Source organism: Rattus rattus, chromosome 2 (assembly GCF_011064425.1).
Source record: "Rattus rattus isolate New Zealand chromosome 2, Rrattus_CSIRO_v1, whole genome shotgun sequence".
In the NCBI taxonomy this organism is placed as follows: Eukaryota; Metazoa; Chordata; class Mammalia; order Rodentia; family Muridae; genus Rattus; species Rattus rattus.
The window spans coordinates 683,275-711,232 of NC_046155.1; the positions used below are offsets into that span (position 1 = coordinate 683,275).

A 27,958-nucleotide genomic window follows, 5' to 3' on the forward strand; every position below is an offset into this window, starting at 1 on the left:
CACACTACACCTGGCTTTTTAATGTGGCTTCTGTCACCAAACTCAGGTCCTCATGCTTGACCCACAACACGTTTTTACAAACTGAGCTATGAGCTAGTTCCCCGGCTCTCCTTTTTTTTTTCCGGAGCTGGGGACCGAACCCAGGGCCTTGTGCTTCCTAGGCAAGCGCTCTACCACTGAGCTAAATCCCCAACCCGGGCTCTCCCATTTTTTGTGGTAGGGATGGAATCCAGGGCTTGATATGCGAGGCAGGCCCTTTACCATGGTGTACATTGTGACCTGGAACCCTTTAGAGTCTCCCTTCCAGCCTGGTTGGGGCAGAGCCTCGATGTTCACCGTGCTTAGATCTACATAGCCTCCCACAGCCCAGCATTCAGGGTCAGCAGCAAGATCATTTGTTCAGGGGAAAGCAAGCAACTGGAGAGAGCCAAGCACAGAGGCCAGAGGCCTCTCCCTGCTGGATTGTCTACCAGACGTCTCAGCATCCTCCATTTGCCACCAAACCACAGCCTTCTTGGCCAACCGGGGTCCACAGTGGGTCTAAGCATATCCAAGGTCACAGGTGATGGGGGGGGGGGGCCCAGTCATGGCTTCTACCAGGTTCCTGAGTCTGGGCTGCAGGTTGGGAGGGAGGTGGCTTGCAGCCGCCAGGCCCCGCTGCTCCTGGATCTGTGGTGCCAGGGGCCTCATTAAGCTATAGCTGTACAGAGGCTTGTTATTAACAAGAGTATGCGGGGATCCTTTCCCTCCTTCCCTCTCTCCTTAAGGCAGGCTCCCAAATGAAAAGGGAACGCATAATGCAGGGCGGTAAGGAAGCCTGGAGGGAAGGCACTGCCTTGCTGCAAAGAGGAAGACGCATCTACCCTCAGGGGAGGCTGGCGCTGCCCGCATTTATGAAACACTCTCTCCTTCTCCTTCTTCCCAGTTCAGCAGGTCTCTCAGGCTGCGCTTTAAGTCCTTTTGAAGTGTTACAACCACTTTCTCCTCTTTCAATTAACAACAAGAAAAGGAAGCTAATGGCTTCCTGAGCCTGGCTGTAAATATTAACAGTCTGGCCGCCCAGCCTGAGCTCCCAGCCGCCTTCCCAGCCCAGAGCCAGCTTACAGGAAGGAAGGGTAGGAGGCTCCAGCGTACGAAGATCCCTGGCTCAGGTGCCTCTGGTGTGGGGGGAAATGGAGGGGGCAGAGGGTACTTGTCCCTGGTGGGCACTGCAGGCAGGATTTAAGGTTTTTTCTTTCTAACTTTTGTTTATTCTTTCTTTCTTAAACTTTTTTTTTTTTTTTTTTTTTGGAGACAGGATCTCATGTAGCCCAGGATGACTGGGCCTTGAACTTCTGATCCTCCTACCTCTCCCTCTGCGTGCTGGGAACAGCTGGAGGAGGTGCTAACAGACTCCTGGGATCCATGCTGGATCCTCAGTACCAACAGAGAGGGCCTGGGATCCCTGTCACACCATTGCCTTTTCCCCTGGAAGGAATCCATGAGGGATTACCCACCATGTACCCATGAGCCACTGAGACACAGGGCCAGTAAAGCACTGCTTCAGAATCTACTGAGAGCTGGGAAATGCTCTTGCCCCCCTCCACACACACACACACACACACACACACACACACACACACACACGAGGCCCTAGGTTTGAGCCCCAGCATGCACAAATAAAGCCATGTGCAGAAGTGTGCCCCTTGTAATCCCAATACTGGGGAGATGAAGACAGGAGGATTTGTGGCGTTTGCTGACTGGCTAGCCTTGCCTCATGGGTGAGGGTGTGGGTCCTGATGAGATCCTTGTCTCAAACCCCAGAACTAAGATGGGCAGCTTCTGAGGGGTGACACCTCAGGTTGGGTTACCTCCACCACGTATGTATGCACACATGTACGTCTGCATGCACACACGTTCACTCTCACACACCAGCATATGCCTATCTACCCACATACAAATAAGTGAGAAGGGTGACAGTGTGTGAGCCAGGCATGGGGGTACACACCTGTAATCTCGGTATCAGGGAGACAGGAAGATTGGGGCAGGGCTCAGGCTTCACAGTGAGACCCTACACCAGAAAACAAAAGCCACCGAACACGCGCGCGCGCGCACACACACACACACACACACACACACACACACGTGTGGTCCATCACTGGGACATGTGCGAGTGCTCAGAGATGAAGGTGGGAACAGGCGGGACCAGAGAGTCTAAGGGTCCAGTTGAGGGCACTGTGCTGGGGTAGACAGGGTCAAGAAGCCACTAATGTTGCTGGCAAAAGTGGGCCAATTTCCTGGAAGAGGTTCTGACCTTAGCTACTGGCACCAGACTCGTCATCATGGCTCCCCAGGCCTGTCAAGGCCCTCCTGGGTGTGGGGGTCAGAGAAACCTCCTAACTGGGCACTGGTGGACAGAGGACCAGCAGCTTCCCACGGGCCTTCCCTGGGGCCCAGAGCCACAGAGCATGTCTGGCCACGGCCTCCATGACCAACTCCCAAGTTAATGGACCCAGCCACCTTGGTGAACTCTCCTTGCAGAGACTTAGGACAGCCATCTGTCCATCCAGGAGCCCGGCCACCCTTGGCCTGCCCTGCTTGGTGCCCATTCACGGCTCTGCAGCCCCAGAGTTCCGTTACCCTTGTTCCTGGTGTTCAATGTCACAGGCCCACTCTGTGCAACCAGGGCCTCTTTGGCTCCTCCCTGTTCTTGTCCTTCCAGGTAGCAGCTCTAGTCGCTCCCACTGAGAGGTTACATTGGGGAGCCATATCCTAGGAATCTGGGGGCCCCTTTCTCCCTAACCCTGGGCACCTGCAGAAGCAGGATCATCCAGGAGAGAACAACCCCTTCAGGTGGCGTCTGTCCATGCATGCTGTGGGTGGCCACCCAGCACCAGGAGTGGGAATAAAGTCACGGGGCGCCTGTCACCACAGCTGCCCATGAGTGAAGGGAGAGGCTTCTGCAGCAGAGGTCCTGGGCTTACCTCCAGAGTAGGTCTGTCCCACACAGCATCCAAAGAACGACACCTGAGGTTGCCATCTGGCCTACACACATGCACGTGTGTGCACACAGCGACAAACATGCACCTATGAGATTCCACTGATGCTAGCCTCCCTGCTCCGATGTGTCTGTCCTTACAGGTGGGGACTGGCAATGGTCCAGCCTGGAAACTCCCGGGCTGGCACCACGTACCAGTCCCTTAAGCCCTGCCTTTTGTCAGGAGATAATCGTCCTAGCAGAGTGCAGGCTGGAAGGTTCACACTGCTAAGCAGACTCTCACCTCTGCCCCTCTCAGCCCACTGCTCCTCGGGTGCCATGCCTGGCCAGGCCTTGCCTGCAGCATAAGAAGAGGCAGAGGGAGGAGCCCTACTTCAGAGCAGGAAAAGGAGCTGGGCTCCAGCTGCCAAACCACAGCATCTGGAGCCCATGTTGTGCTCCCCACTGCCGAGGGCTGAGGCTGGGGAACCATTTGGAGACTGGCCCGCTACGGTGCTACCAGGAGCACTCAGCTGCTCTCCAGCAAGGAAAATGGTTGATACCCACGGAATAGCAGGCATGGCTTCAAAGAGCAGAACCCGGAGGCTTCCCAAGCCAGCTCCTTTCCCAGGACCCTGTTGCCTACTGTGCCTAGCCCAGCCCTTTCTCCTAGTATCCCCAGTTGTTCACACAAGAAAAACTGATTTGCCTAAATTGCAAGTGGGGTCCTCCTCGTCCCTGCCTGGACACTCCCAGCAGGCTCTCTGTCACTCTCGGTATGAAGACCAGGTTCCTCAGCATAGATCAAGGCTCCTCTGAAGCCAGGTTCCCCTTCCCCACCCTGGCTTCACTGCCATCCACTGACCCAGCTTTGGTGTCAGCCCTCGGAGGGTGCAGTTCCTCCCTCTCTGAGCCTTTGCACATGCTGTCCCTCTGCCTCAATTACTCTTCCTACTCAGCTCTCAACTGAGCTAGCCTTGTTTTAAGAGCAGTTCGGCCCCTTTCCTGGCCTGCAGCCTCTGGTCCTTGTCACTCTGCTCTGTCACTGTGGTGACTCTACCAGCCTAAGAGGAGTGACCACCCACCCTTTGTGGTGAAGAAGGAGCAGGCCCTGTGTCTGGCCATCCTCAGGGGCAGTAAGCAGCCTCAGAACAAAGTCTGTTTGATCACAGCCCCTTCATCTAGAAAAATATGATACAGATGTTGCCTGCAGCCTGTAGTCCGAACGAAAGCAAATCCCCCTTTCCCAGCTCACTCCATCTCCAGCCTGCTGGCTGTGATGGGAACTCTGCCCTCTGAGCTACAGGGCAGCTCAGTCCAAGAAGGCAGCAACACTCTTTCATTTCAAATGTGATTGGCTAAATGGGCTAGCCGCGGAGCCCACCTGGGTTTGCACAGAACACACCAGGCATCTGATTAATACCATGCACATGAAACTCTGTCCCTAAGAGCCAGAGGTTGAAGCAAAACAGGTAGGCTAATTGCTAATACAGGAATTAATATCGGCAAGCATAGATCTGAAAGGCAGCATGAACAGAAAAACTAAAGACCCATTGAATTCTGCAATAAGCCCTGAGGGACAGACGTGGGCTATGCTGCTGCCACCAAGTTCTCATGTGTCTGTCAGGAGAGACTATAGAGTGCCACAATCATAGGACAGTGCTATCTTCTTCAGGAAGCTGCCACACGACATCCATCGTTTTCTCCTGAGCTGTGCCTGCTGTATGTATCACACTCTAGTTTCTGCTAGCCACTGGCTTCCCCGCAAGGCTGAGACCTCCTGGAGAACTGGGGTCCTCGGATCCCCAGTGCATTGTACAGTGCCTAGAGCATGACGGGACTGAGTTTGTTAGGTGAGGTGCGTGGATGGTTGAATGGGTTATCGGGATAGATGGTCAGAGAGATGGGTGGGAGGAAAGTGGGTGACTGGATGGATGGATCTTGGGTGGATTGATAAGTGTGGGTAGGCAGGTAGACGACATGGAGGAGGTTAGATGATTGGAAGGTTGGATGGATGGGTGGGTGGATAGGAAGGAGATGGATGAGGGATGGAGGGGGAAATGGAGAGATGGAGGTCACGAGAAAGCCTTGGTAGACACCTGGGGCCTGAAAGTCCTGTTTGTCTAGTGACACAGTCCTGCTTCACTGGGTCTTGGCGTGATGTAGGAAGAGGGATGCCTAGAATTTGGAGCCCTGACTCTCCTGCTGATTGAGTAATTTTGTAAAGCCCACCACCACCTTCTCAGCTTGTGAATGGCTGTCCCTCCCTGACCCACCAGCCTAGTCCAGGCTTAGGGGAGGTGGCCACACAGACACAAGGAAAGGATAGAGCTCATACTCCCTGCTAGATGATAGTATGAATGGCCCCATCAGATCAACATGCCAAGGACAAAATGCTAGGGACCCAGCGCTTGCCAATACTGCTACCAGGGTTGTTGGTAACAAAAGGAACCATGTGTGACAAGAGCTGACAGATGGAAGATTTTACTCAATAGACTTAAAAAAAAGAGGTTTGCTGGTACAGAGACTAGAGCAGAATATGGGCACAGGGAAAGTCCAGGAGAGGGGCTCAGCAGCCTGTGGGGCTGAGGAGAACCCATTCATTCCTGATCTCTTAGGGCCCGGCAGATTTCTTGGCTAACACGTGTGATAGCACTGAGTCACTCAGGGGCATGGTTCCTTTCCATCTAGCAGGGTTCTGGGTCAGGTGCTTGCCAGTAGGCACATTTCCACATTTCTTCCAGGCCACATGCATTTGGTGCAGTGGCTGCAGGTGGCCATAACTAAGCACTCACAGGTGAGAGGAGCCCTAACAATGCCTTGGGCTCGCAGCACTGCCAAGCTGGCTTGGAAAACCAGCACATGTCTCTGATTCGTGAGAGACCCTTTCAGAAACAAGACCCTAGCTAAACTGTCTGTCTACATACTAAAGGTTCCTATGAGGCTCTGAGGACTCAGGGGAGGCAGCAGAGTGGGTCAGGGAGCGAGCAGGCCCAGGAGAGCCTGACTCAGACTCTTCTCCAATGAGAAGGCAACATGAGAAGTATGCTGGGTGCATTTATTAAAGATTTATTTATTTATTTATTTATTTATTTATTTATTTAATATAAGTACACTGAAGCTGTCTTCACACTAGAAGGGGGCATTGGATCCCATTACAGATGGTTGTGAACCACCATGTGGTTGCTGGGAATTGGACTCAGGACCTCTGGAAGAACAGTCAGTGCTCTTAACCACTGAGCCATCTTTCCATCCCCAGGGTGCATTTATTAAATACCTATTGTGTTCACGGCACGGAGCTAGACCCTAGGCCTTCACGTTCTCCCATTTTACCTTGTTACATCACTCCCCATTATAACTGTGAGACCATATATTCAGGGAGAGGGTTCCTAATGCGGGGAGGGAGGGATGGCATATGAGAATTCTCACAGGAGGGTGACAGAACAAGGATAGGCCCCCATGCCACATGTGTGCACTGTTCCAAATGTGGGTACATGCACAGTCCTGTCATGTGTGTTCATGAGTGTGCATACATGCCCGTGGGAGTGTGTTACATGCTTTCCTGGGTGCAAATGTGTGAACATCTTGACTACGCAATCATCCACATGTGTGCACATGTTCATTTTTGCACATGTGCATGGATTTAAATGTGTACAGGGATGCATACAGGTGTCTGTGTACACCTTCTGTTTGTGTTGGGTCTTTGCATGTGACGTGTGTGTTCATATGCTTGTGTGGATGTCAGTGCATGCAGGGCTGTATGAAGTAGTCTCACTGGGGGAGGAGGGCATTGCAAGGCCATATGGAAGGCGGAGGTTGCAATGGTGAGCTAGGCTGACCAGGCCCAGGGGCCTTAAGGACCCTAACACCAATTAGCTCCTGAGGGCTGGAGGAGCCTGAGTCAAGCACACATCTAGTGGGATGAATCTGCCTTCCTTCTGAACCTGTGATTTCAAGAGAAGAACTCTGGTTTGTGTCTGTTAAGGAGAGGAAGCTGGGACAGCAGGCTCCTAGGACACAGCCCCCATCCTGTGTGCGTGCAGTGGTCTAACTGCCACCTCCCACCTCTAGCAGTATAAAACAGTTTCCTTGTCCTGTCCAGGAAGGCAGGAAGTCCACCTCACTGGACTCTTTCCATCCCTCGCTTTCAGAGAGAAATTATGGCTTATAATTGGATGAAATCACGCGGGTGGTAATAGCAATAATGGCTTAGGCTGCAGCTACCACTGCCCCCTCTGCAGGAACAGGCTTCTCTCTTGCTCACCCTCACGCCGTGCCTGCCTGGGGCCGTGCCCACTGCCTCCTGGCACCTGCAGCCCTGACTGGTCCTCGTTATTCTGTGTTGCTGTCTGGCCTCCTGGGAAAGGCTCCTGAGAGTGCCCCCAACCCCATCGTTTCTTTTACGCTGACCATGTTTATGCCCTGTTCTTCCCTGCGGGCTGCAGCCATGGACAGCCACCTCTGCTCGGCACACCATAGATGTGCCCGCTGCAGGCACTAAGCAGGCCTTGAACCAGCCACCTTTGGTCCTACAAAGGAAAGTGCCCTGGTGGCAGCTGAGCCTATGCCCTCAGATCTGCCATCAAAGCCCCTGTCCAAACAGGGCACCTGCAGAGGAGTGCAGATATCAGAGTTGGGCCTTCTTGGCTGGCTACTAATCAGGAGGGGATAGCTTTGTTCTGTTTTGGATTTCTAGGGGCAGCCTGCAGCACCTCAGGTCTCTACAAAAGAAAGGGCAGCAGGGTGTGGAAAGTCTGACCCCACAGGAGACAGGCAGCTGAAGGACAGAGGTCAGGGACACTGGAAACCCTCCCTCACCGGCCCTCGGGGAGCCAGAAAAGTTGAGATTCTTCTGGAAGCCAAGTCCTGAATGGCCCAGTTGGAGCCTTCAAATGATATTTGGTCAGGGGAGCATGTGCTGGGGAGATAGAGGCTGCTCTAGGCTGGGTGGGTGGCTCTGCACAGGCAGATACTCCCCAAATGTTGTTTGTTGTTGTTACAACATTTACTTGTTTACTTTGTGTGTGTGGTCAAAGGACATCCTGTGAGAGTCAGTTCTCTCCTTCTACCATGTGGGTTGCTGGGGATTGAACTCAGGTCTTCAGGCTCAGTGCTAGGTGTCTTTACCCACTAAGCCATCTAGCCAAGCCCCTAAACTTCATTCTTGCCTGCCCAGTCCTTTCAAGTAGTTACACAGAAGGGCTCTACACACTCCCTGGATTGAGAAAGGGATGAGTGGTGGAGACAGTAACCTCGGACCCTTGCCTGGCTTGGAGGGAAGTGGTACCTGTTTAAGGATGCAGATCTAGGAATATGCTCTGCAGCAAAGCGCTTCCCTAGTGAGCTGAGCCCTGGCTTTGATCTGCAGCACTGCAAACCAAAACCAGACCTGAGGATGTGTGAATTTGTAGCTAGCCTGATCTATATTCTGGGCTAGCCAGGGCTACATAATGAGATCCTGTTTCAAACAAACAAACAAACAAACAAACAAATAACCCTCAGATCCCAGACTGGGAAGGGATGAAAGCAATGGGACTGCGGCCATAGATGCCTGTGGTTCTTGTCTCTGTGGCTCTTGATTTCCTTGGGGTTGATCACTTGTGTTGTCTTTGGCAGGTGAAGAACCAGGGAGGAGGTGAGAAAGGCCCCACTCTGGACAGCTGAGCCCCAGGGCTGAAGCAGGAATAACCTACCCTTCTGCCTCACCCACTCCAGAAGCTTCTCTACAAACAGGAGCAGCCAAGCAGACCAGCCCCTGCCCCCAAAGTGGCTTCCCAAATCGGAGCACAGAGGCCTGACAGCTCAGCAGTGCGAGGCGAGGCGAGGTGGCTGCAGCCTGCGGCGAACATCTGAACTCCTCAGAGGGGTAACAGACCCACACACACACAGATGCAGCCTGAGTGGCAGGAAGACTGATTCTTTGGAGAGTGGCTCCCTCTCAGCTCTGTCACGCAAGAGCGCTCTCTGCACTGAGCCATTCTGCCAAGTGACTTAAAGGGATTTAAAAAAAAAAAAAAAACCTTGGTAAAGAAAAGAGGGCAGCAGTCCCGGCAGGGACATTTCAGGAGAGGTGCAGCCTGTGGACAAAAGACCAAGTCACAAAGAGCTGTGGTGGACTTGGTGGCCAGTGAGAGGCCACACCCCCCGGGGACTGGTGCTGGACTGTAGGGCATGCCCTGCTCAGGAGTCCCCGGGGGTGCTCTCTGCACCCCAAACACACAACCCTCACTCCAGAGAGCCAAGCCATCAGTACCTGTGGCCTAGGGTGGAAAGATGCAGCTTGGGACCTGCAGCCATATCTGAGGCCTGGCCACAAGGAAGGCTACAGACTCCATCCTCTCTGTGCCTCCGTGCTCCTTCTGCCCCAGGGTTGCAGTCTGTGGTTTGGAGCCTGACAGAGACATGGGGCCAAGGATGTGAATGTGGCCTGCCTGGAACTTTGAAGCAGTGACCAGTGGGACAGTGGGACCCAGTGGCTCCAGGGAGCAGCAGCAGAGGAGGTAAGAGTCTGGGGCAAGGGAGAAAGGGCCACGGGTGGCCCAGAAAGGTGACAGGTCTCCTTCTTCCACCTGGAGGGGGCACGGCACATGAGGGGACAACTGAGTCTTGCCCTTTGAAGGCCCCCCAACAGGAGCCTTCTGCTTGCTGGGGTAGGGCTCTCTCAGGCATGAGGGGGACCACTCGGGAATGAGCCACAGCAGGGAGAGTTATCTCCTCCTGGGCTTTCCCTACCAGGCTGCTGGCCACCTGCTCTGGACATAGAGGACAACAGCCAGGCCTTGTGATGTGTTAGGCAAGAACTTAGGGGACCAAGGACCCCAGCCTTGATACCTGTTACCCTCAAACTAGCAAGATCCCTTCTGTTTGGACCTACCCTGCCCTGCTGTGGCCAGAGAGATCCAGTGTGGGCGGGGTCAGGGGTCACACCTGGCGACATCTGCACTGGCCTCCAGTACAGCCCTTTTGTTGGCTAGAGGAGACAGGCAGGTCCAGAGTGGTGGGGTGAGTTCCTGAGGCTACACAGCAAGTGGCTGGCCAGGCCTAGACTCCCAAGGGTGAAGAAGGGAGGGGCAGTACCTCTGCAAACAGTAATCCTGGCAACTTCAGAACCCCTCAGCGCCCTGGGCAGGGCAGGGAAGCCCCAATTCATTACCAAGATGGAAAATGACACTTCCCCACGCTTTGCCCCAGGAGAGGGGCTGATTTATGACTGCGCCAGGGCCTGGGACATCCGTCAGAGCCGTGCGCTGCGCACGCCGTCTGCGGGGGCATTAATAGCCGTGTTATTAGCCACTGGCGTGAAGGATGCCCTGCGGATGGGCTATTTGCTGTTATTTATTATAAAGGCGCGACAACCTAGCAGCAGGGCCGTAAGCTCACAGCTGGGCCCCGCCTGCCTGTGGGCCTCCTCTCTGCTTCTTCAACTTCCTCCCAGCCCCTAGGAGGAGCTAGGGGATAATTCCTGGGACCAGACCCAACCAGAGGGAAACAGGAACCACCTCCCAGCAATCCTGTTGCTCAAAGAACTGATGGAAAATCTGCTCAGCAGGCTCTGTGCAGCCTCACTGGGCTTTGGGGGCAGAGGTACCTGGGGATAGGCTTGGGAGTTCTGGCTGAGTGGTGTAAACTAGGGCAGGTCCCCTCCTTGAATGTGCCTCTCTGTATACAAGGCCAGCTACTCCTAAGAGACACCCCTGCACACCCCCACCCTTAAAGAATCCACGATTGACTGATGGCTGGCAAGAGAGGTTGCTGAGCTAGGGCGTGTCCCATCGTCTGTTCTTACAACCCTGTGGGGAAGGGTCCTCCATGGCTATAAAGGGCAGATGGATGGGCTCAGAATCCTCCTCTTCCTCCTGCCACCAGGGTCTATAGGTTTTCCACTCTTGCATGCATTCATGACATAGGAACTTCTGGTGATATACCTGCAGCTGGGCAGTGCCGAGCTGGCCACCAAGCTGGGGCACAGCCAGGCCTTCTCGGGCCTGCTTCTCCAGAGCAGCTGAGTTTGAGCGCTGGACAGTGAGCGTGAGGGCTGGGTGAGTGGGCAGCTCTTCATAGTTCAGACAGAACTTTTTGCCTCTCGGGACGGCTTTAGTGGAACGCCCGGGTCATCATGGCCTCTGGGGTGGTGCTGATGGCAAAGTCTGTAGCTGCCTAGTGCCAGGCTTTAGATTGTAGAGCCTGCCTCGTCGACTCAAAAGGTGTGGGCTGGCGAGATGATTCCATCAGTAAAGTGCCACCTGCTGCATACCCATAAAGATCTGTCCAGTCCCCAGTGCCCGCTCGCACAGAAGCCAGGCATGGTGGTGCCTGTCTGTAACCCTGGCACTTGGAGCAGGGTAGAGACAGGTGGATCGCTGGAGGTCCCTGGCCAGCCAGTCGGCCAATAGGTGCAGAGCAATAGAGAAATACACCCATAGCAACCTCTGTCCCCACACACAGACACAAAGCATCTTTAATGTAGCCTCTCTGAACCAGGTTTATTGCTGGGCACAGGATGGACCACACCTTAAGAGCAGGTGTTTAGGTCCAGTGGAGAGGGCCAGACACTTAATGGGAGTCCAGGAAACTGGAGATCACAGATAAAATCCTCACTGAGAGCAGGGCTGCTTGGTTGGTCTCCATGCCTGCCTAGGATTCTCTCTGGTCAGCCCTTCCTCCACACCTGCTCCTTCCTCTTTTCTAGACTCCTGCAGGTAATCAAGGAGCTGAGCAGTAAAGACCCAGACCCAGCCCTGTCTAGAGGACTCACTTGCCCTCCTGGCACTGTCCCCTCTTCATTCTCCCTCTCACTGGTGTTACATCTGCTTCTGTTTTTTCTTCCCTTCCCCAGAGGAATTATGTCCCAGGGGAGCCAGCTTTACTCCAAAGGGACCCAGGCGGCAGTATCAGGTGGAGGACCATTTCATTAAGTGATGCCGAGACAGAAAGAAACAAAATTACATGTGTCTTCTTTCGTTTCCCTCCCCCTTCCTGGCCCTGCATAGTTTAATATCGAACACTGCTATCAATATAATTAACCTCCTAAGACACAATTTGAAAGTCTTGTTTTTTAAAGCGATTCACTTTCTCTGAAGCCAAGGAGGACATCCTCCTGCCCAGCCCCACCCAGCGGCCCACATGCTTAGGTGAACTCGCAGTTCATCTCTGGTGGATTTGCATACCTGTCTGCAATTACTGCCAGCGATAACAGCTGATACATAATGCATGCGGCATGAAATTAGAAAAATAATTAACTTTAGATTTGAAAAGAATCCCCGCCCCCGACTCTCCCTGGCGGTAGAAATGCTGAGAGCTACCGCTGGACAAGGCCTGGGGGCTGAGCTGTTCGGGGTGATGGGTGAGTCTGGCTGGTACCCCAGAGCAGCCAAGACAAGAAGGTGCTAGAGAGTCAAGGTGTGCAGGAGGTGCCCGCATGGCATCTGCTGGGACAAGCTTCACGTTCCCGGGCCTCGTCTATAACTTACATATCTGGGCCAGTGAAGTAACGTGGCTAATGAAGTAACCTCTCCCGCCCTGTGGCCAGGGAGTGCTCAGCCAAGCTAAAAGTCGCCTATTTCATCCTCACAAGAACCCAAGGAGTAAACCATGCTTGGTCTCTTTCACAGGTGAAGCCCCAGTTCTGAAGCTACCCTTCTACATAGGTCAAGACTGAGAGAAGGCTGGCTGGGGACAGTACAGGACAGACACCTGGCTTTCAAGATGAGAAGCCGGTGTAGGCAGAGTGCAGGTTGGCTTGTGAGGACACAGGGCAGAATGGGATGGCTCCTCCCCCAGGTTCAGCTAGGCCTTCTCCCCAGAGAAAATAGACCCAGGGCATGGGTTAGGGCTGGGAAGGCCACAGGGTTGCAGCCTGTGAGCCTCTGGCCCTGTCTGCATGGTCTTCCTCCTTAGGTCCAGGGTCATCTGGATATCTGCTTCTAATGGGAGCTGAGACCATGTCTGATACCTAGCATCAAAACTGTCTTCATTGACAAACAAAAAGAGGGGCAGAGGGGCCAGCTAGGAAGCAGGGGTGGTCTGTCTAGTCCTCCATCTCCTCCCAGCCTGGCTTCCTATGGGAATGTGGCCAACCAGCTCAGTCCCCTAATGGCCATGAAGTACCTGTCACCTCCCCATAGTATGTCCATGCAGGCCTTGAGCTGCCCCAGCATGTGGTCTCAGCCAGTTATCCCTTGCAAAACTGGAGGAATACATCCAGTCAGGGCACTGGAAGGCCACAGGGGTGCAGCTAGGAGTTGAGTCTCCCTAGCTGGTGGTCGTTTCCAGATGCTGCTCAGCCCCCCTTGCCAGGTAGAGTGAGAGCAGAGCTCGACTCTGCAGGACCAGGGTCAGAGAAAGCTTCCAGGAGGAGGCAGGAGAGCTGAGGCCCGGAGGCGGAGTGCATACTGGCCTGTGAGGCTGAAGGCAAGCCCATACTGGTCAGCGTGGCAAGAATAGCATGTGCAGAGGCCTGGGGAAGCATGACACTGTGTGCAGCACATTAGGGTGCTAAAGGGCCCTGAGATTCTGAAAGCTGAGTTGCAGCCCCACCATTTCTCCTTCTCTAAGGCTTTGATTTCTAAGTGGCTGGAACAGGGTGCAGGTACAGGAGACACACTTGGCACAGAGCATGAAGGACAGATAGAGAATGACAGTTAACACAGAGGCTATGCCCATGTATAGGAGGAAGCAGTTAGCCATGGGACATAAGCTAGACTTAGAAAGGGCATTCTGCACGTGGGGTACTCTACACACATGATCTCTTCATGTCACCCAAGTCCTCACATAAGGGCAACTGTCATCCACATACATAGATGGGGAAACTCAAGCCCAGAGAGGACACTGCCTGAAGTGGTGTGGGCAGGACTTGAGCCCATTGCAGTTTGTCCTGGCCATTGTCAGGAGCCAGTAACTCCCCAGCCCCCGCCCCTAAGCCCCTCAGCTAACGGAGACCACCAGCCTGAGCCATCTCTCTGCACCCCTCCAGTGCGGTACCAGGACCATGCTGTCAGTCACAGACCTGGCACATCGTAACTCAAACCACACTTGTCTGCGTGATCACACAATGATGACCAGTGATCCCGTAAAAGACGGGCAATTTACCAGGTTTAATTTGACGGCCACATAAACTATGAAACACAACAAGGGGATGAAAAGGCCACCAAGCATCCAGGCAGTTTAAGGGCTATTCCAGAGAGGCTGCAGTCTCCCTCCCCAGCCTGGTCTGTCCTGTTCCTGAAACTGCCACGGGCTGAGACCGGAGTTGGCCTTGGGGAAGCGGGGTGGCCAGGGACGCTTGGGCAAGATGGATGGGCATCAGATAGAGGAGTGGAAAGGCCTTGGGTCCCTGCCTCTCACTGCTGCTCCATTATCCATCAAACATCTCTGAGAGGTGCAATTTAGACTCTATTATGATGCAGAGCCTCGGGAGGCTGGGGACTGTGGCCATGAGCTAAACAGGAGGAGAACAGATGCCCATGCCAGGGACTGCTGTGGCAGCCTTGGTTTTGGCCTTAACAAGTCTGGTCCTGCTCAGGGCACTGGCCCAGAACAGCTAAGGGCAGAGGCTGCCTATGCCCCTCAGATGGTACCCATTAGCTGGCCAGGAGCAGGTGTGTCCTCCAGCCAGACTCCGAGACAGAATGAAACAGCTTAGGAAAAGCCTAAGCCCTCTGCCCACTCCTGGTCTCTGCTCACAAAGTGACTTGTGATGGGTCCTTCAGGCTCCATTAAGAGGAGACTGGAGTGCAGCTGGAGGTCTGGGTGTCTGTGACCTTAGGATGCTGAGGCCCCTTGTCCTTCTGAACTGCAGGCCTCGAGTTGTGAAATAATACATGTGACTGCCTGACACAGAGGGAACACACTGACAGTAGGCTGCACAGGCTGCCTGTGAGCGCAGGCTGCAGGGTCTGGCTCCAGGGGTCAGTCCAGTGCTGGGCACATAATGCTGTTTTCAGCTTTGAATTCCAAGGTGATGAGGGGCAGGAGGATTAGGTCAGGCCTAGGGCAGCTTGGGATGCCAGTACCTCACGCAGAGCAACAGGAGGCTGATGGAGATAAGTAAGCCCTAGCCTGAGCCTGCAGTGATGCCCAGACTGACTAGTGGGGCCCCGTTTGGTGGCCTATGGGAGTGAGCTTCCGGGCCCGGGAGCACATCTAGGTCCCACAGCCTCCTGTCGGCAGACTTGTGCCTCAGTTTCTTCAGAATGGGTCAGTATTAGTTTGTTTGTAGAAATAATGAAAAGGGTCCTTTGTGAACCAACTACTAGGCCAGACCTAATGGGTAAGACACCCCCAAAGTCCAAGTAAAGCACACACTAGCTGGTAATGAGTAGGCAAGCACTGAGCAGAGAGAAGGCATGTTCTAGAGTTACAGGTTTTGGCAAGGTGACCAGGAAGGCCCCACCTGAAGGAAGTGTGGGACAGCATGCGTCTCTGAGGGCCAGCTCTGGGCAGAGGGAAGTGTGTGTCTTGGGGCAGCAGGTGGGTCCAGCTGCTTCAGAGGGAGAGGAATGTCACTGTGCCTGCTACCTGGCTTTGACAGCCATTGGGGTGGTGGAGAAGTTTGGGCAGATGAGTGGCCGGGAGCTGAGTCAATGAGTCTGGGTAGCAGGCAGGGGAGGCAGGCTAGGGAACACTACCAGGCACTGGGTGAGAGGTAAGAGGAGAAGAGGGGGCCAGGGAGCCTCAGCAGAGACCAGCTTGGTGTCAAGGCGTCTGGTGAGGGTGACCAGTGAAACAAGACCACACAATGAACCCCAGGGCAAGGTAGAAAGTGGGGCGGAGGGCTAGGTGTGCAGGGAGCTGTGTGGGGCAGGGTGAGCAGGCTGTGGCCATGTGGGAACAACTGCCAAAGACAGAGAAGACCAGGCGCGGGGTGGAGCGTTCGGTGCAGTTGAGGACACCTGGTTCCTAGAGCGTGGGTCCCCATTAGCCACTCAGCAGGAGCTGGTCGTGCTCCACACTTCAGAGCTGTCCTCACATGTCAGGCCCTTGGATTGGGTCTGAGAAGCTATTACCCCCTTCCCTGACAGCCTCCTTGACCCTGAGTTTTACTGCAGACCTTTGTGAGCTGTATAAAGGCCCCTTTTTTTTTTTAAACCGAGATTGAAAGATAATTTCTCTTTAATTGATTTTTTACCACTGTGAACAGTAAAATAACGAAAACCTCTATGCTGCAATCTTTCTATTTGTGAAAACTGAAATTATACCTTGCAGAAAAATTTCCTCAGCGTGCCGACAACACCTCCCACCTTTTATTTGTCTCATGTCTTTAAATCAAGAAAACTGATGTGTAAGTGGAGAACATGTGTGTGTGTGTGTGTGCATGCGTGTGTGTGTGTGTGTGTGTGTGTGTGTGTGTGTGTGTGTGTGTGCCCTGAAATAAATAGCTGAAAGCTGTTTCCACTGGAGAAAGACAAGGTATGGAGAGAGACAAGAAAACACAGAACCCAGAGCCAGGAGTCAGATCTGTTGACACCTCATTCTGCTGTGTATGAAACACATGGGTGACAAACAGGACGTGGTGTTTCACCACCAGACAATGAGCTCAGTGCTCTCCACTGCCCACCAGTGACAGCGCTGGCTGTGTCTTTCCTGAAGGTTCTGGCGACACGCCTCCTGAGCTCACAGCCTCCCAGAAGCAAGCTTTCCTTTCAGACCCTGATTCCATGCCAGAGTTGGGCCTGTGGAAAATGATGGCTCGTCTGTGAAATTCACCCTAAATCGCTGTCCCACTGCTGGCACTATTCGGGTGACCATTAGGTGGTTCATCGCCAGGCTGTGAGCTCACACTAAATGCTCCCCTCAAGAACCAGACCTTCCTGATGAGGTTCACAGTGAACAACAGTCATTAGCGTCACCCTGGCCAGGCCGCTTACCTGTCTCCAGAACAGGCCTCCCTTGCAGCCTGGCCTCAGCCCTGCAAGACCTAACCTTAATGATTCCCTCCCCAGGCCCCGACACTGTCTCACACTCTGCACACTTATCTTGTGCTCTTTGCAGGTATTGAGGCTCCAGGTTAGGTGGGTCAGGCCTCCACCAGCCATCCACCATGGTGGTGGCACACCCTGCTGCCACCGCTACCACCACACCTGCTGCCACTGTCACAGCCACTGTCGTGATGACCACGGCCACCATGGACCTGCGGGACTGGCTGTTTCTCTGCTATGGGCTTATTGCCTTCCTCACGGAGGTCATCGACAGCACCACCTGCCCATCAGTGTGCCGCTGTGACAATGGCTTCATCTACTGCAATGACCGGGGGCTCACATCCATCCCCTCAGACATCCCTGATGACGCCACCACCCTCTACCTACAGAACAACCAGATCAACAATGCAGGCATCCCTCAGGACCTCAAGACCAAGGTCAAGGTGCAGGTCATCTACCTATATGAGAATGACCTGGATGAGTTCCCTATCAATCTCCCCCGCTCCCTGCGAGAGCTGCATCTGCAGGACAACAATGTGCGCACCATCGCCAGGGACTCCTTGGCCCGCATCCCGCTGCTGGAGAAGCTGCACCTGGATGACAACTCCGTGTCCACCGTGAGCATCGAGGAGGACGCTTTCGCTGACAGCAAGCAGCTCAAGCTGCTTTTCCTGAGCCGCAACCACCTGAGCAGCATCCCATCGGGGCTGCCGCACACCCTGGAGGAGCTGAGGCTCGACGACAACCGCATTTCTACCATCCCCCTGCACGCATTCAAGGGGCTCAACAGCCTGCGGCGCCTCGTTCTGGATGGCAACTTGCTGGCCAACCAGCGCATCGCTGATGACACCTTCAGCCGCCTGCAGAACCTCACAGAGCTGTCGCTAGTACGCAACTCGCTGGCCGCCCCGCCCCTTAACCTGCCCAGTGCCCACCTACAGAAGCTCTACCTGCAGGACAATGCCATCAGTCACATTCCCTACAACACACTCGCCAAGATGCGGGAGCTGGAGAGGCTGGACCTGTCCAACAACAACCTCACCACGCTGCCTCGAGGCCTGTTTGACGACCTGGGGAACCTGGCACAGCTGCTCCTCAGGAACAACCCCTGGTTCTGTGGCTGTAACCTCATGTGGCTGCGGGACTGGGTGAAGGCACGGGCCGCAGTGGTCAATGTGCGGGGCCTCATGTGCCAGGGCCCTGAGAAGGTCCGGGGCATGGCCATCAAAGATATCACCAGTGAGATGGACGAGTGCTTTGAGGCAGGGTCGCAGGGCAGTGCAGCTAATGCAGCTGCCAAGACCACAGCCAGCAACCATGCCTCTGCCACCACACCCCAGGGCTCTCTGTTCACCCTCAAGGCCAAGAGGCCAGGACTGCGCCTTCCTGACTCCAACATTGACTACCCCATGGCCACTGGAGATGGCGCCAAGACATTGGTCATCCAGGTGAAGCCACTGACAGCAGACTCTATCCGAATCACGTGGAAGGCTATGCTACCTGCCTCTTCTTTTCGGCTCAGTTGGCTGCGCCTGGGCCATAGCCCGGCTGTGGGCTCTATCACAGAGACACTGGTGCAGGGGGACAAGACAGAATACTTGCTGACAGCCCTGGAGCCCAAGTCCACCTACATCATCTGTATGGTCACCATGGAGACTGGCAACACCTATGTGGCTGATGAGACACCTGTGTGCGCCAAAGCAGAGACAGCTGATAGCTATGGCCCTACCACCACACTCAATCAGGAACAGAATGCTGGCCCTATGGCGGGGCTGCCCCTGGCTGGCATTATTGGTGGTGCCGTGGCTCTCGTATTTCTCTTCCTGGTCCTGGGAGCCATTTGCTGGTATGTGCACCGGGCCGGTGAGCTGCTGACCCGAGAGAGGGTCTACAACAGGGGCAGCAGGAAAAAGGATGACTACATGGAATCGGGGACCAAGAAGGATAACTCCATCCTAGAAATCCGAGGCCCAGGACTGCAGATGCTCCCCATCAACCCGTACCGCTCCAAAGAGGAGTACGTGGTACACACCATATTTCCCTCCAATGGCAGCAGCCTCTGCAAGGGCGCCCACACTATTGGCTATGGCACCACACGAGGCTACCGGGAAGGTGGCATCCCTGATGTGGACTACTCCTACACATGAAGCTGGCCGCCCCCGGTGTGGTCACGTGGCTCTGTCTAGCCCACTGCTACATCAGGAGCCAGGAAGGGAAACTCCACCGTGACTTTCCAAGCAGAAAGCAAAGTTTGGGGAGGGTTGGTGATTTTGCAGAACACAACAGTGCGGTTTAAAAAAAATTAAATACATAGAAGGCAGGAGGGGGATTCAGCATTGTTGGAGATGTAATTTATACCAGATCATGAGAGTTAAAGACTAAAAATAATCTTGCAGGAAAGGTTGGGTTGGATTGGGATTGTTTTTCCTGAACCAGATTGATACTATACTACCTGTACAACATTTGTATACACCTCGAGCTCCGTTCAGGGCTGTCAGAGAGGAGCAGGAGACAAACACGTGTGACGCCACGGAGCGCCCCCTCCCCCAAGCAGCCGTCCTTCTGGCTGCTCACGGGTGACAACTCAATGAAAGGTTTTCAGGTTCCTCACAAAAGAGCCAGGGGAGGAAAAGACTTTTTGCTATGGAGACAGTGTCCTGAAATCTCTTCCCTGGTCTTTCCCATGCTGTTCCTTTCCAGATATATGGCGTTCTCCGGGATACTCTCTCAACAATACCTTAGTCAGTTAAAAGAGAAAAAGTCCAGCTTTTCCTTCCGATGCTGAGCACTGCGGCCCCGCTCACCGAGCTTCTTAGAAGCTCTGAGGAAAGCTGTAGTTTCCCTGCCATGTGGAGGTGCATCTGTCTGCCCACCTATGGCCGCGTCCTGTGTCTCAGTACGGATGGGTAGATAGAGCTGCGTGTCTGTCAGCACTTCTTGGCTCAGTCCGTGACATTTCCTCAGACAATAGAATTGCAAAAATCTTGCTTTCTCCTAGAAATCATTGAATAAGTAAGTAGACCGTGTGTAGGTGGAGGGGAGGTGCCTCAGTCCAGTGGTAGGAGATCCTATGTCGGCTAGCACAGAGCCAGGCCAGGCCACTCCCCTCTGATATCGAGAAAAGCTTCCCTTGATGACCAGTGCCCTCATCTGTCCCTCCCCCAATAGATGTCATGCCTACAATAGTGTTTACTCTTTCTCCTGGGACAGGTAATTTATAAACAGGGACTCTTTATAAATATATGTGTGCACACACACATCAGCTGACTAGACCTATTGGGTTTCCATGGCTGCCCAAACAAAGCCCAGAAAAAAATTTCAGAAAATCGCTGGGAAACATCAGCGTATACACACACACACACACACACACACACACACACACACACACACAGAATCTCAGCCATGCTCACACCAGGGGCTCTGTTCTCAAGAGGAAAAAATCAGACTTCTTTGTTAAAAAAAAAAAAAATCAGCCTCCAAAAGGGTACTGACCAGGGCCCTCAAAAGAGCTAGGATTTTATTCCCTCCCTGTGGAATCAATGTCGTTATCATTTATCAACTGACACCACAGTGTGGTGAACCATGAGATTAAAACGATGATAAAATAATGACAGCAGATCCGGAAAGGAGGGAAGAGCGGTGCCTGGGGTTCTGATGTCTGCTTCGTCCTGTACTCGGGGACCCGGGTCACCATCTGTCAGTGCATCGCTTTGCCTTGCACTGGGGGAAAAAAAAAATCATCAAAGGGAAGACGCTGGTCTGAGGGCAGCTGGATGAGAAGGGGTCCAGCTCCTGACACTGATGTTTTCAAAAGACCTCTGCCACTCCATCCAAAGCAAAGGCAGAAAGAAGAGGCCAGGCAGCTGCCCAAAGTGTACCTGGTGGGGCATCCACCTGCTGGACATTAAAGCGCCAACTAGCCCTTCCGTGAAGAGATGAGATAGAAAGAAACAGACCCGGCAGGCGCCTCAGAAGAGTGGAAAGAGGCATGAGCTCCTGATCATAGCCCAAGGGATCATCACACCAAACGGAGACCCCAACCCACCAGCCCCAGGGAGTGGTCAAGGGGCCATGGATCACTCCAAAGGAGACCTTTCTTCCTCTTCATCCCAAGTCATTTTCCCCACATAATGAGGTCAAGAGAGAAATGTTCCTGAGCCTCAAATTCAGGTCTGTATAAACATGCGCCCTGGTCCCCAATGACACTAATGGTACCCTAGTCCTGGCAGGCTCAGAGGAGACCATCTGTAGGGAACAGGTATGTTGAGGGCGTCTCATCACCCCTACCTTGACCTATAACTTGCCCTGTACCATAGACTTACTCATGGCCCCTTCCCTAGTTCCTACCCCAGGAAGGGTTTGGTGATCAAGATGACATTTAGGAACAGCAGGTGGCCTAGGCTCTGGGAGGCCCTTTTTGGAGATTCAGGAGCCTGTGGGCCAAATGCTTGAAACACCTGGGCCATGGTAAATTCCTTTCCCCACCACACAGAGTAAGCCTGACCCACAGGAGCCTGGGCAGTCACAGGCAGAATGTCAAAGATTGAGGACCAAATCCGCCTCCTGCTCTAAGGGGCTCGCTCCATATTATACCCAGTTGGAGAGCCCAAGGCTGGCATTGTCCCTTAAAGAGCACTAAATGCTGATCAGAGTGAACACTGCCCAGCCATGGCCCTGCAGCCCCTCCAAGAGTCCTTCCTGTGTCCTTTTTACCTCTTCTCATCTTAACATTTTCCCAGTACCCTATATTCTGTGTGTGTTGGGGATGGAGGAATACTGGAGACTAAATCCAGGGTCTACTGTGCAAGGTAAACACCCCACCACCATGCTATGTTCCCAGCACCACACTTGGGCGTATCCTTTCAGAAAGCCCCCAAGTGTGACCTTTGTCCCAGTTCTCCAAAGGAGACAAGAGAACCTGGCTTTTGGCCTCACATACAGTGGAAGAAGTTCAGGGGACCCAGCCTCCTCTACCCTCAGAAGTGAGGGAAGCCAGGTTGACACTGGAAGGCCAATGGGATCCTCTCTGTGTGCAGCTGACATTTCCATAGGGAAGTCCGTGGCCGGCTAGCCTGACCCTCACGGTTTCTAACCAGCCAGAACAACCTCCGTGGCCTCAGCTCCAGGGAGTGTATTTTGTGGCATTTAAGGCAAGTTTAAACTAAAAAAGAAAGCCAGTGACACTTCTTTGGTTAAGTGGTTTACCCTTCGTGGTAATTAGACGCAGCGATTGGAATCTCTTTTTCTATTACATGGCAATTTTACTTTAAATTTCCTCTTTAAAAAAAAAAACGGGAAGAAAAGGCAAGGAAGGAGAGAGGCATCAGGGCCAGGGGCATTTGCATTTTGCGAATGAAGCCTCTGGTAGACTCAGCTCAGGCGTGCGGCCCAACGTATGGAATGCTTAAGAGATTACTAAGAATAAAATCTATTAATTAGTCATACTCAATTCCGCAGACATGACGTGAATCAAAAGCTCCCTTTCTTCCCTCATCTGCATCCTCTTCCTGAGGAAGCCTCCATCTTCCCTGAAAGGCTGCCTCCTGGCCTGCCTCCTCCTCCGTGGAGCTCAGCCCTGGCCCTGTGTTGGGGATGCTGACCTGGAGAACAGGTTGGGGGACACTGCACCGTCCTACCCTGGGCAATGCTAGCAGGGAGAGGACAGCCTTGGGAAGACAACTGTGGCGAGGAGTCCAGCCTTCCCTTCCTGGGGTCAGAAGTCCATCCCTGCCCCTGCTCCGTGCCACTCTTCTTTCTCAGTGGGCATGGGGTTTCTCAGAACCCCTTTCCCAGAGTTTCCAGTATGTCAGCCGCCCAGCTCAGCCCCAAGGAGGAGAAGGAGCATGTTATGCAAATGTGAGTTTCCATCTCTACAGTGAGGGTGGAGGTTGTCTGGGGCAGAGTCTTGCTTCATGAAGACCCTGAGAGCAACCTCTCCATGCTGAGTCTGGAAAGTTCTGATGGGCTCAGGGCAGTGAGGGAACCCATGCTGGGTAGGAAGAGTCATTATGGACTCTGAGTCCACAGAAGGGATGGGCAGTGTGTCTGGAATGGCCTCCCAGCCTGAGCTTCCTCCCTCACTGCCCTGGCAAATAAGAAACAAAAGTCAGAGCCATTTTAGGACCCTTCCACCCACCACCACCACCACCACCACCACCACCACCACCACCCCACCCCCCCCCCGCTCCCTAAGCCAGCCCTCTTCAGACATCTGCTTTCCTCTGAGCACATCAGTGAGGGAGGAGGCCAGGCTTTGGAGCCTCTTGCTTATGAAAAATACAACAAGGGAAATTGGGTGCAGCAGCCCGGGAGCTATGCAGAGGCAGCAGGGACAGGCTCCAGTGGGCATGGTGGCCTGAGTCCCCCAAGAGCCAGATGACATGTCACAGCCAGGGTCAGGGCTGCAGGCCTCTCATGAGCCACGTTCCCTACTCACAGAGACAGTGGTGCAGGTGACAGCAGCTGATGCTGAGGCTGGATGGGTGCCAGGGTGAGCACTAACAAGCAATTCACAGGCTTCCCAGAGAGCAGAGCAAGGAGGCTTTTTTTTTTCTTTTTTTTTTTTGTAAGGAGGATAAAAAGGCTCAAAAATGCAAATCATTACCGTTTACAACCAAGCGAGTCTGCTAAATTGATTAGAAGAGATTAAACTCCTTGGAGGTGAAGGGAAAGGGGAATTTTTTTGTGGGTTATGAACCTGCCCCAAGTGGCAGCCCACACAGCAGGCATTTTCCGGGTCTGTATGGGAGGGAGTAGCAGCTGTTCCTACCTAGCTCCCTGAGGAGCTCGCATCTCTAAGGACTGCTCAAATTGAATAGCTGGGACCAGGGCCCTGGGAACAGGAAGGGTCACTGTTGCCGGGACAAGTCATACAGCAGCTGTGTCAGTCCCTGGGTAGTCTCTGATCCTGTCATCTAGGGTCAATCTGCCTTGAGAGATGGCAAGCCACATCTGGATCAGAGGAAGCAGCCTGTGCCATCATTTGGAGAGTAAGACTCCAGAGACACAAGACTTCCCGTATCCTTATGCTGGGGACCTGCTGCTCCCTGGGGCCAGAGAAAGAGTGAGGTCAGCTGTAAAGGGAAAACTAAAGATCAGGAGAGAGAAGCTTGGGCCCAGCAAAGCAAGACCTTTGCATCCTAGCGTTACCTGAGGACGTGACCGATAGCTCTCCAGCCTGAGCTGAGGTCTAGGTCTTAGTCTAGAAGATTCTGGTTCCCACACTTGCTTTAATCACAACCTCCAGGACAGGATGTACAAAGACATCCTTCCCCAGTCTGTGCTCAGCAGGTACTGAGGGATACTGACAGGACACATGCTGGGCTCAGTACCGCACGCCCCAGGATGTCCCTGGACCTGTTCCCTCAAGCCCGGATGCCTCACACCCAGGAGTAACCAGCAGTTTCAACACTGCCAGCCAGCCATCCCAGCCAGCTGATGGTGCCCGGGGCTCTGTTGGGATGCTCACCATTTTTTAAGCATTTACGGATTCTTTTGAAGTGTCCCGATCATTTGTGTGAAATATCCGTATTGGCTTCTTTAAAAACAACTGACAAAAAGGCTCCCTTTCTCTCTTCCCGCCTTTCATTTTTCTTCTTTTTCTCACCCAACCCCACCCCTGATGATTTGAGTCTGGCACTGGACTTCTGATACTCCCATGCTACCTCCTTTGATTTTTTTTTCTTTGAAGACAGGGTCTCACATAGCCCAGGTTGGCTACGAACCCATTATGTAGCTGAGAATACCATAAATTTCTGATCCTCCTGTCTCTACCTCTCTCAGATTTTAATGTATGTTTTTCCCCTGATTCTGGGGATTCCATTGTCCCGGGGGCTACTCCAACCCCCCCATCACACGGGGCTGCAGAGTGTGCCACACAGGGGAGGGCATCAGCTCTCTGCATATCTCTCCTGACCTTTGTGCAGACAACTCTCTAGCCTGGGCCTGCTCCTGCTTCTGGAAGCCACCCTGGGCTCTCTGAAACCACTATCAGGACTCCTTGCTGCTGAATTGTCCGCTTGTGCCAGGAGGGAATTGTGGGTATGTGGTGGGCAGTGTGCCCAGCGGGCGGGTGGCTCAGCCCCCGCTTCACACAGTCCCACTCCCAGGACACTGCCGCCATCACAGTCAACTCAGCAGCTGTTTGGTTTCCCTGCCCACACACCTGGGGACTGAGGACAGCAGGGGACTTGGAACACCTTACCACTTCCTCTTCCCACCTGCCATCTGTCCACTCCTGGGAAAGACCTGAGGACTGGCAGTGAGGGGCCTTCTGTCCTGCACCTGTCTGGTGGCCTGGCCAGGAGAGGGGCTCACCTGAGAAATTCCTCCCAGAAGCCGCCCACCCCGCTTTGCCTTGGGATTGGTGTATCTCCAGCAGATGGGAAATGAAGATTCATCAAGATCTGGCAGCCCCCCAAGCTGAATGGGTGACTCAGTTTCCCTTCTCCAGGATTTGCATCAAGTGGGTGAGGGGGGTTGGCAGAAAACTAGAGAGACCTGGAGGGTGGTATAAGACACAAGATCCAAGGCAACAGCCTGCCACCCCTGCAGAGTCCCCGCACCCCAGCCACCCGCCTGGAGGAACTAATCAGACTTTCTCTTCAAGACAGAAAAACAAGCACGACATGAACCGACAATCAAAGCCGCAGCAGGCTCTGAGCTGCTGCTGCTCATTCCCCCAGGGGCCCATGGTTCCAAACAGCTCTCAACCTGCCTTGGGTGGAAGGCGAGGTAGCAGGTCCCCACCCCTACCCGCCCTGTGACCAGTCCCATCTCTGAAGGTTCTGGGTACAACGTGGGTAAGCCCTACACACAAAACCCCAAAGTAGCCTTAGGTATTTTCCCCCAGCCCAGCATGGCCACCTGAGGATGGCTTTAACCAATAAGCCTCTTGGGTATCTAGGGTATAGTGTAAAAGTGAGGTCCCAGTGTCCTCCAGCCCCTCCAGTGAGGCTGAGGGTTGTGAGGAGGAAACCACAGGCCCAGTATAGGAGGCTTGTCATCTGAGAGAGAAGGGGAGAGATGGTACTGGAGGCTGGGAGTCAACCAATCAGGCTCTGGAGACCTGTGCTTGTGCTGGCTAGTACCACCAGCAGGTGTGAGCAAGGACGGCAGAGACAGGTCACCTCAAAGGACCCCTATTCCCACGAAAGGACCGCAGAGTGGAGATTTTGGCAGAACCGACCTCCCAGTGTGCAAAGAATGCTTGTTGGTATTGCCAAGCAAGTGAGGACAGGTATGGGAGGTGTAGCCTGGTCCCCAGTTCTGGGGTGGGCCATGGCCAACCTCTGGGGAATGGACAGGCACTTTGCTAAAGGTGGGGTGCCTGCCCAGCCAAGGTAATGAGGCAGGCCCTGAACTACCAATGTTCCAAGCCCCTGCTCTGCTTCAGCCAAACCAGAACCCTGGAGCTCCTTGGATGCTCGTCCCTCTCTTTTCTTTTTGGGCGACTCAGAACAGTGTGGGGGAGGGGTCTGAGTGCTAGGACCCCCCTCCCCCACTTTGGGCAGCAGCTGCAGCTGGGAACTGGCAGGCAGAGGAGGCCCTGCTCCCCGGAAGGCCTGGCTATGCCCAGCCTCATGGCCCACCTGCTTCACTCCGACTCTACCACTACACGAGGGTTTTTCAGAAAATGGCGACACGAACACCCCCCCACCACGACAACAACACAAACCAAAGTGCACTCCGAACCGCCCTTTGGCCTCCTTCAATGTAGGTGCCTTGAAACTTCAATGTTGAGATGAATGTGACTAATTACTTGGTCCTATTTTCTGTTTGTCTGTTTCATATAAAATGTCCAAGTCCACCTGCCTTGTCCTTTCTTGAAATAAATAGAAAGATTTAACTTTTACAGTCCTCTCTGCTGCCAACTGTGGGCTCAGCAGCCCAGCGCATCAGGAGCTGTCTCCGTGCTCCTCCTGAACATCGCAGGCCTGGTTTCCGGTCATGGGGGAGGGGGCCTCTCTGCTGTTGGGGTTCACTGGCAGGTGGGGTAGCAGCCTGAGCAGAGACTCTTGGGTATAATGCATTTCCTAGGCAGAATCAAGCATTTGACGTCTGCTGAAGAGCCAGATAGGGCGGCACCGTAGTCCGGGCTCTTGGGAAGTGGAGGCAGGAGGGTCAGGAGTTCAAGGCCACCCGTAGCTACAGAATGAGTTGGTGCACAGCCTGAACTACAGCATGGGGGGAAAAGCCAAAACAAGCCAACTGAAAAGATTCTGTAATGAGCAGGAAAAGGAGCTGGGAAGAGGGAGGACAACTGGCAGCAGAAGGTAAGTCAGCCATGCAGGGCAGCCCCTTGGCACATGCAAACGTGGAGAGGTCTTCACTTGGGAGTTATTAGTAGGTGCTGAGGATTAGCCCCTAAGAGGCTCCGGCAACCATGTGGGCACCCAGATAAGAGCAGAACTGCCCTGGTGTTTAGGAGCTTGTGCTTGTCCCACCGGTGACCCTAGGGTTCAGCTCCTCAAGATGTCCCTTGTTCCCTGCACATGCCCACCACATCCACAATGCCAGGGTCTCTCACCTGGGTGGGGAGAGGGAAAAAATTATTTTCATGAAAACAACAGCAGTTCCTTCGAAGTTTAAGATAAAGCAAGAACTCATTACTCCTCCTTAGATCTGCTCTCACATCTCGGCGGGGGTTAATGAGTTTCCCCTTATATTCCAAGGAAGCTGTTACTTCTCCACAGGCCTTGGTGGCTGGAAGCCCCTGCAGAGATGACCTTGGGTACTCTGGCCCCACAGATACCGCTCCCAGCCCTCTCATTGACCTCACCTCCCATTGTGCTGGGTGCAGGAACGGATCAAGGGGGACCATTCAACCAGGCAGCTTTCAACATGACCATTAGGGACCAGAACAAGGATTCTGAGTTCTAAGACGCTTGGGCGTTCAGGAGAGCTGCCTCCCTTTCTCTCCTGAGGTCTTTTCTAAGGCTGCTATAGGAATTTCTAGAAAATGGCTAGCCAGCCAGTTAGGCAGAAAGTTATTGAGGGCCTACTATGTGCTAAGGCTAGGGGTGCAGTGTTCCCTTCCTAGAAGCAGTGTGGTGAGGATTCTCCAGGAGTGAGGTAGGGGGCTGTG

General features: G+C 53.7%; 2 protein-coding genes across 7 annotated transcripts in view; one reads left to right on the forward strand and one right to left on the reverse strand.

Annotated features, from left to right (window-relative positions):
* Nucleotides 1–27,958, reverse strand: part of Macrod1 (mono-ADP ribosylhydrolase 1) — a 144,231-nt gene that overhangs the window by 87,913 nt on the left and 28,360 nt on the right. The window lies entirely within an intron of this gene.
* Nucleotides 8,966–26,725, forward strand: Flrt1 (fibronectin leucine rich transmembrane protein 1). Of its 3 annotated transcripts, XR_004387042.1 has the most exons (4): nucleotides 8,966–9,456; nucleotides 16,946–21,042; nucleotides 23,791–23,889; nucleotides 24,798–26,725. XR_004387042.1 is itself a non-coding variant. In XM_032896463.1 (2 exons), exon 2 carries the CDS (start codon nucleotides 16,995–16,997, stop codon nucleotides 19,017–19,019), a length of 2,025 nt encoding a protein of 674 aa, XP_032752354.1. In that variant the 5' UTR covers nucleotides 8,966–9,456; nucleotides 16,946–16,994; the 3' UTR covers nucleotides 19,020–22,321. The 3 variants fall into 3 exon arrangements, 1 of the variants encoding a protein (XP_032752354.1); XR_004387041.1 differs by having other exon boundaries at nucleotides 23,791–26,725; XM_032896463.1 differs by lacking the exons at nucleotides 23,791–23,889; nucleotides 24,798–26,725 and having other exon boundaries at nucleotides 16,946–22,321.

What these genes read in the sequence shown, in the direction of transcription:
- Flrt1 (XM_032896463.1), top strand. Translation starts at nt 16,995, where the DNA reads ATGGTGGTGGCACACCCTGCTGCCACCGCTACCACCACACCTGCTGCC.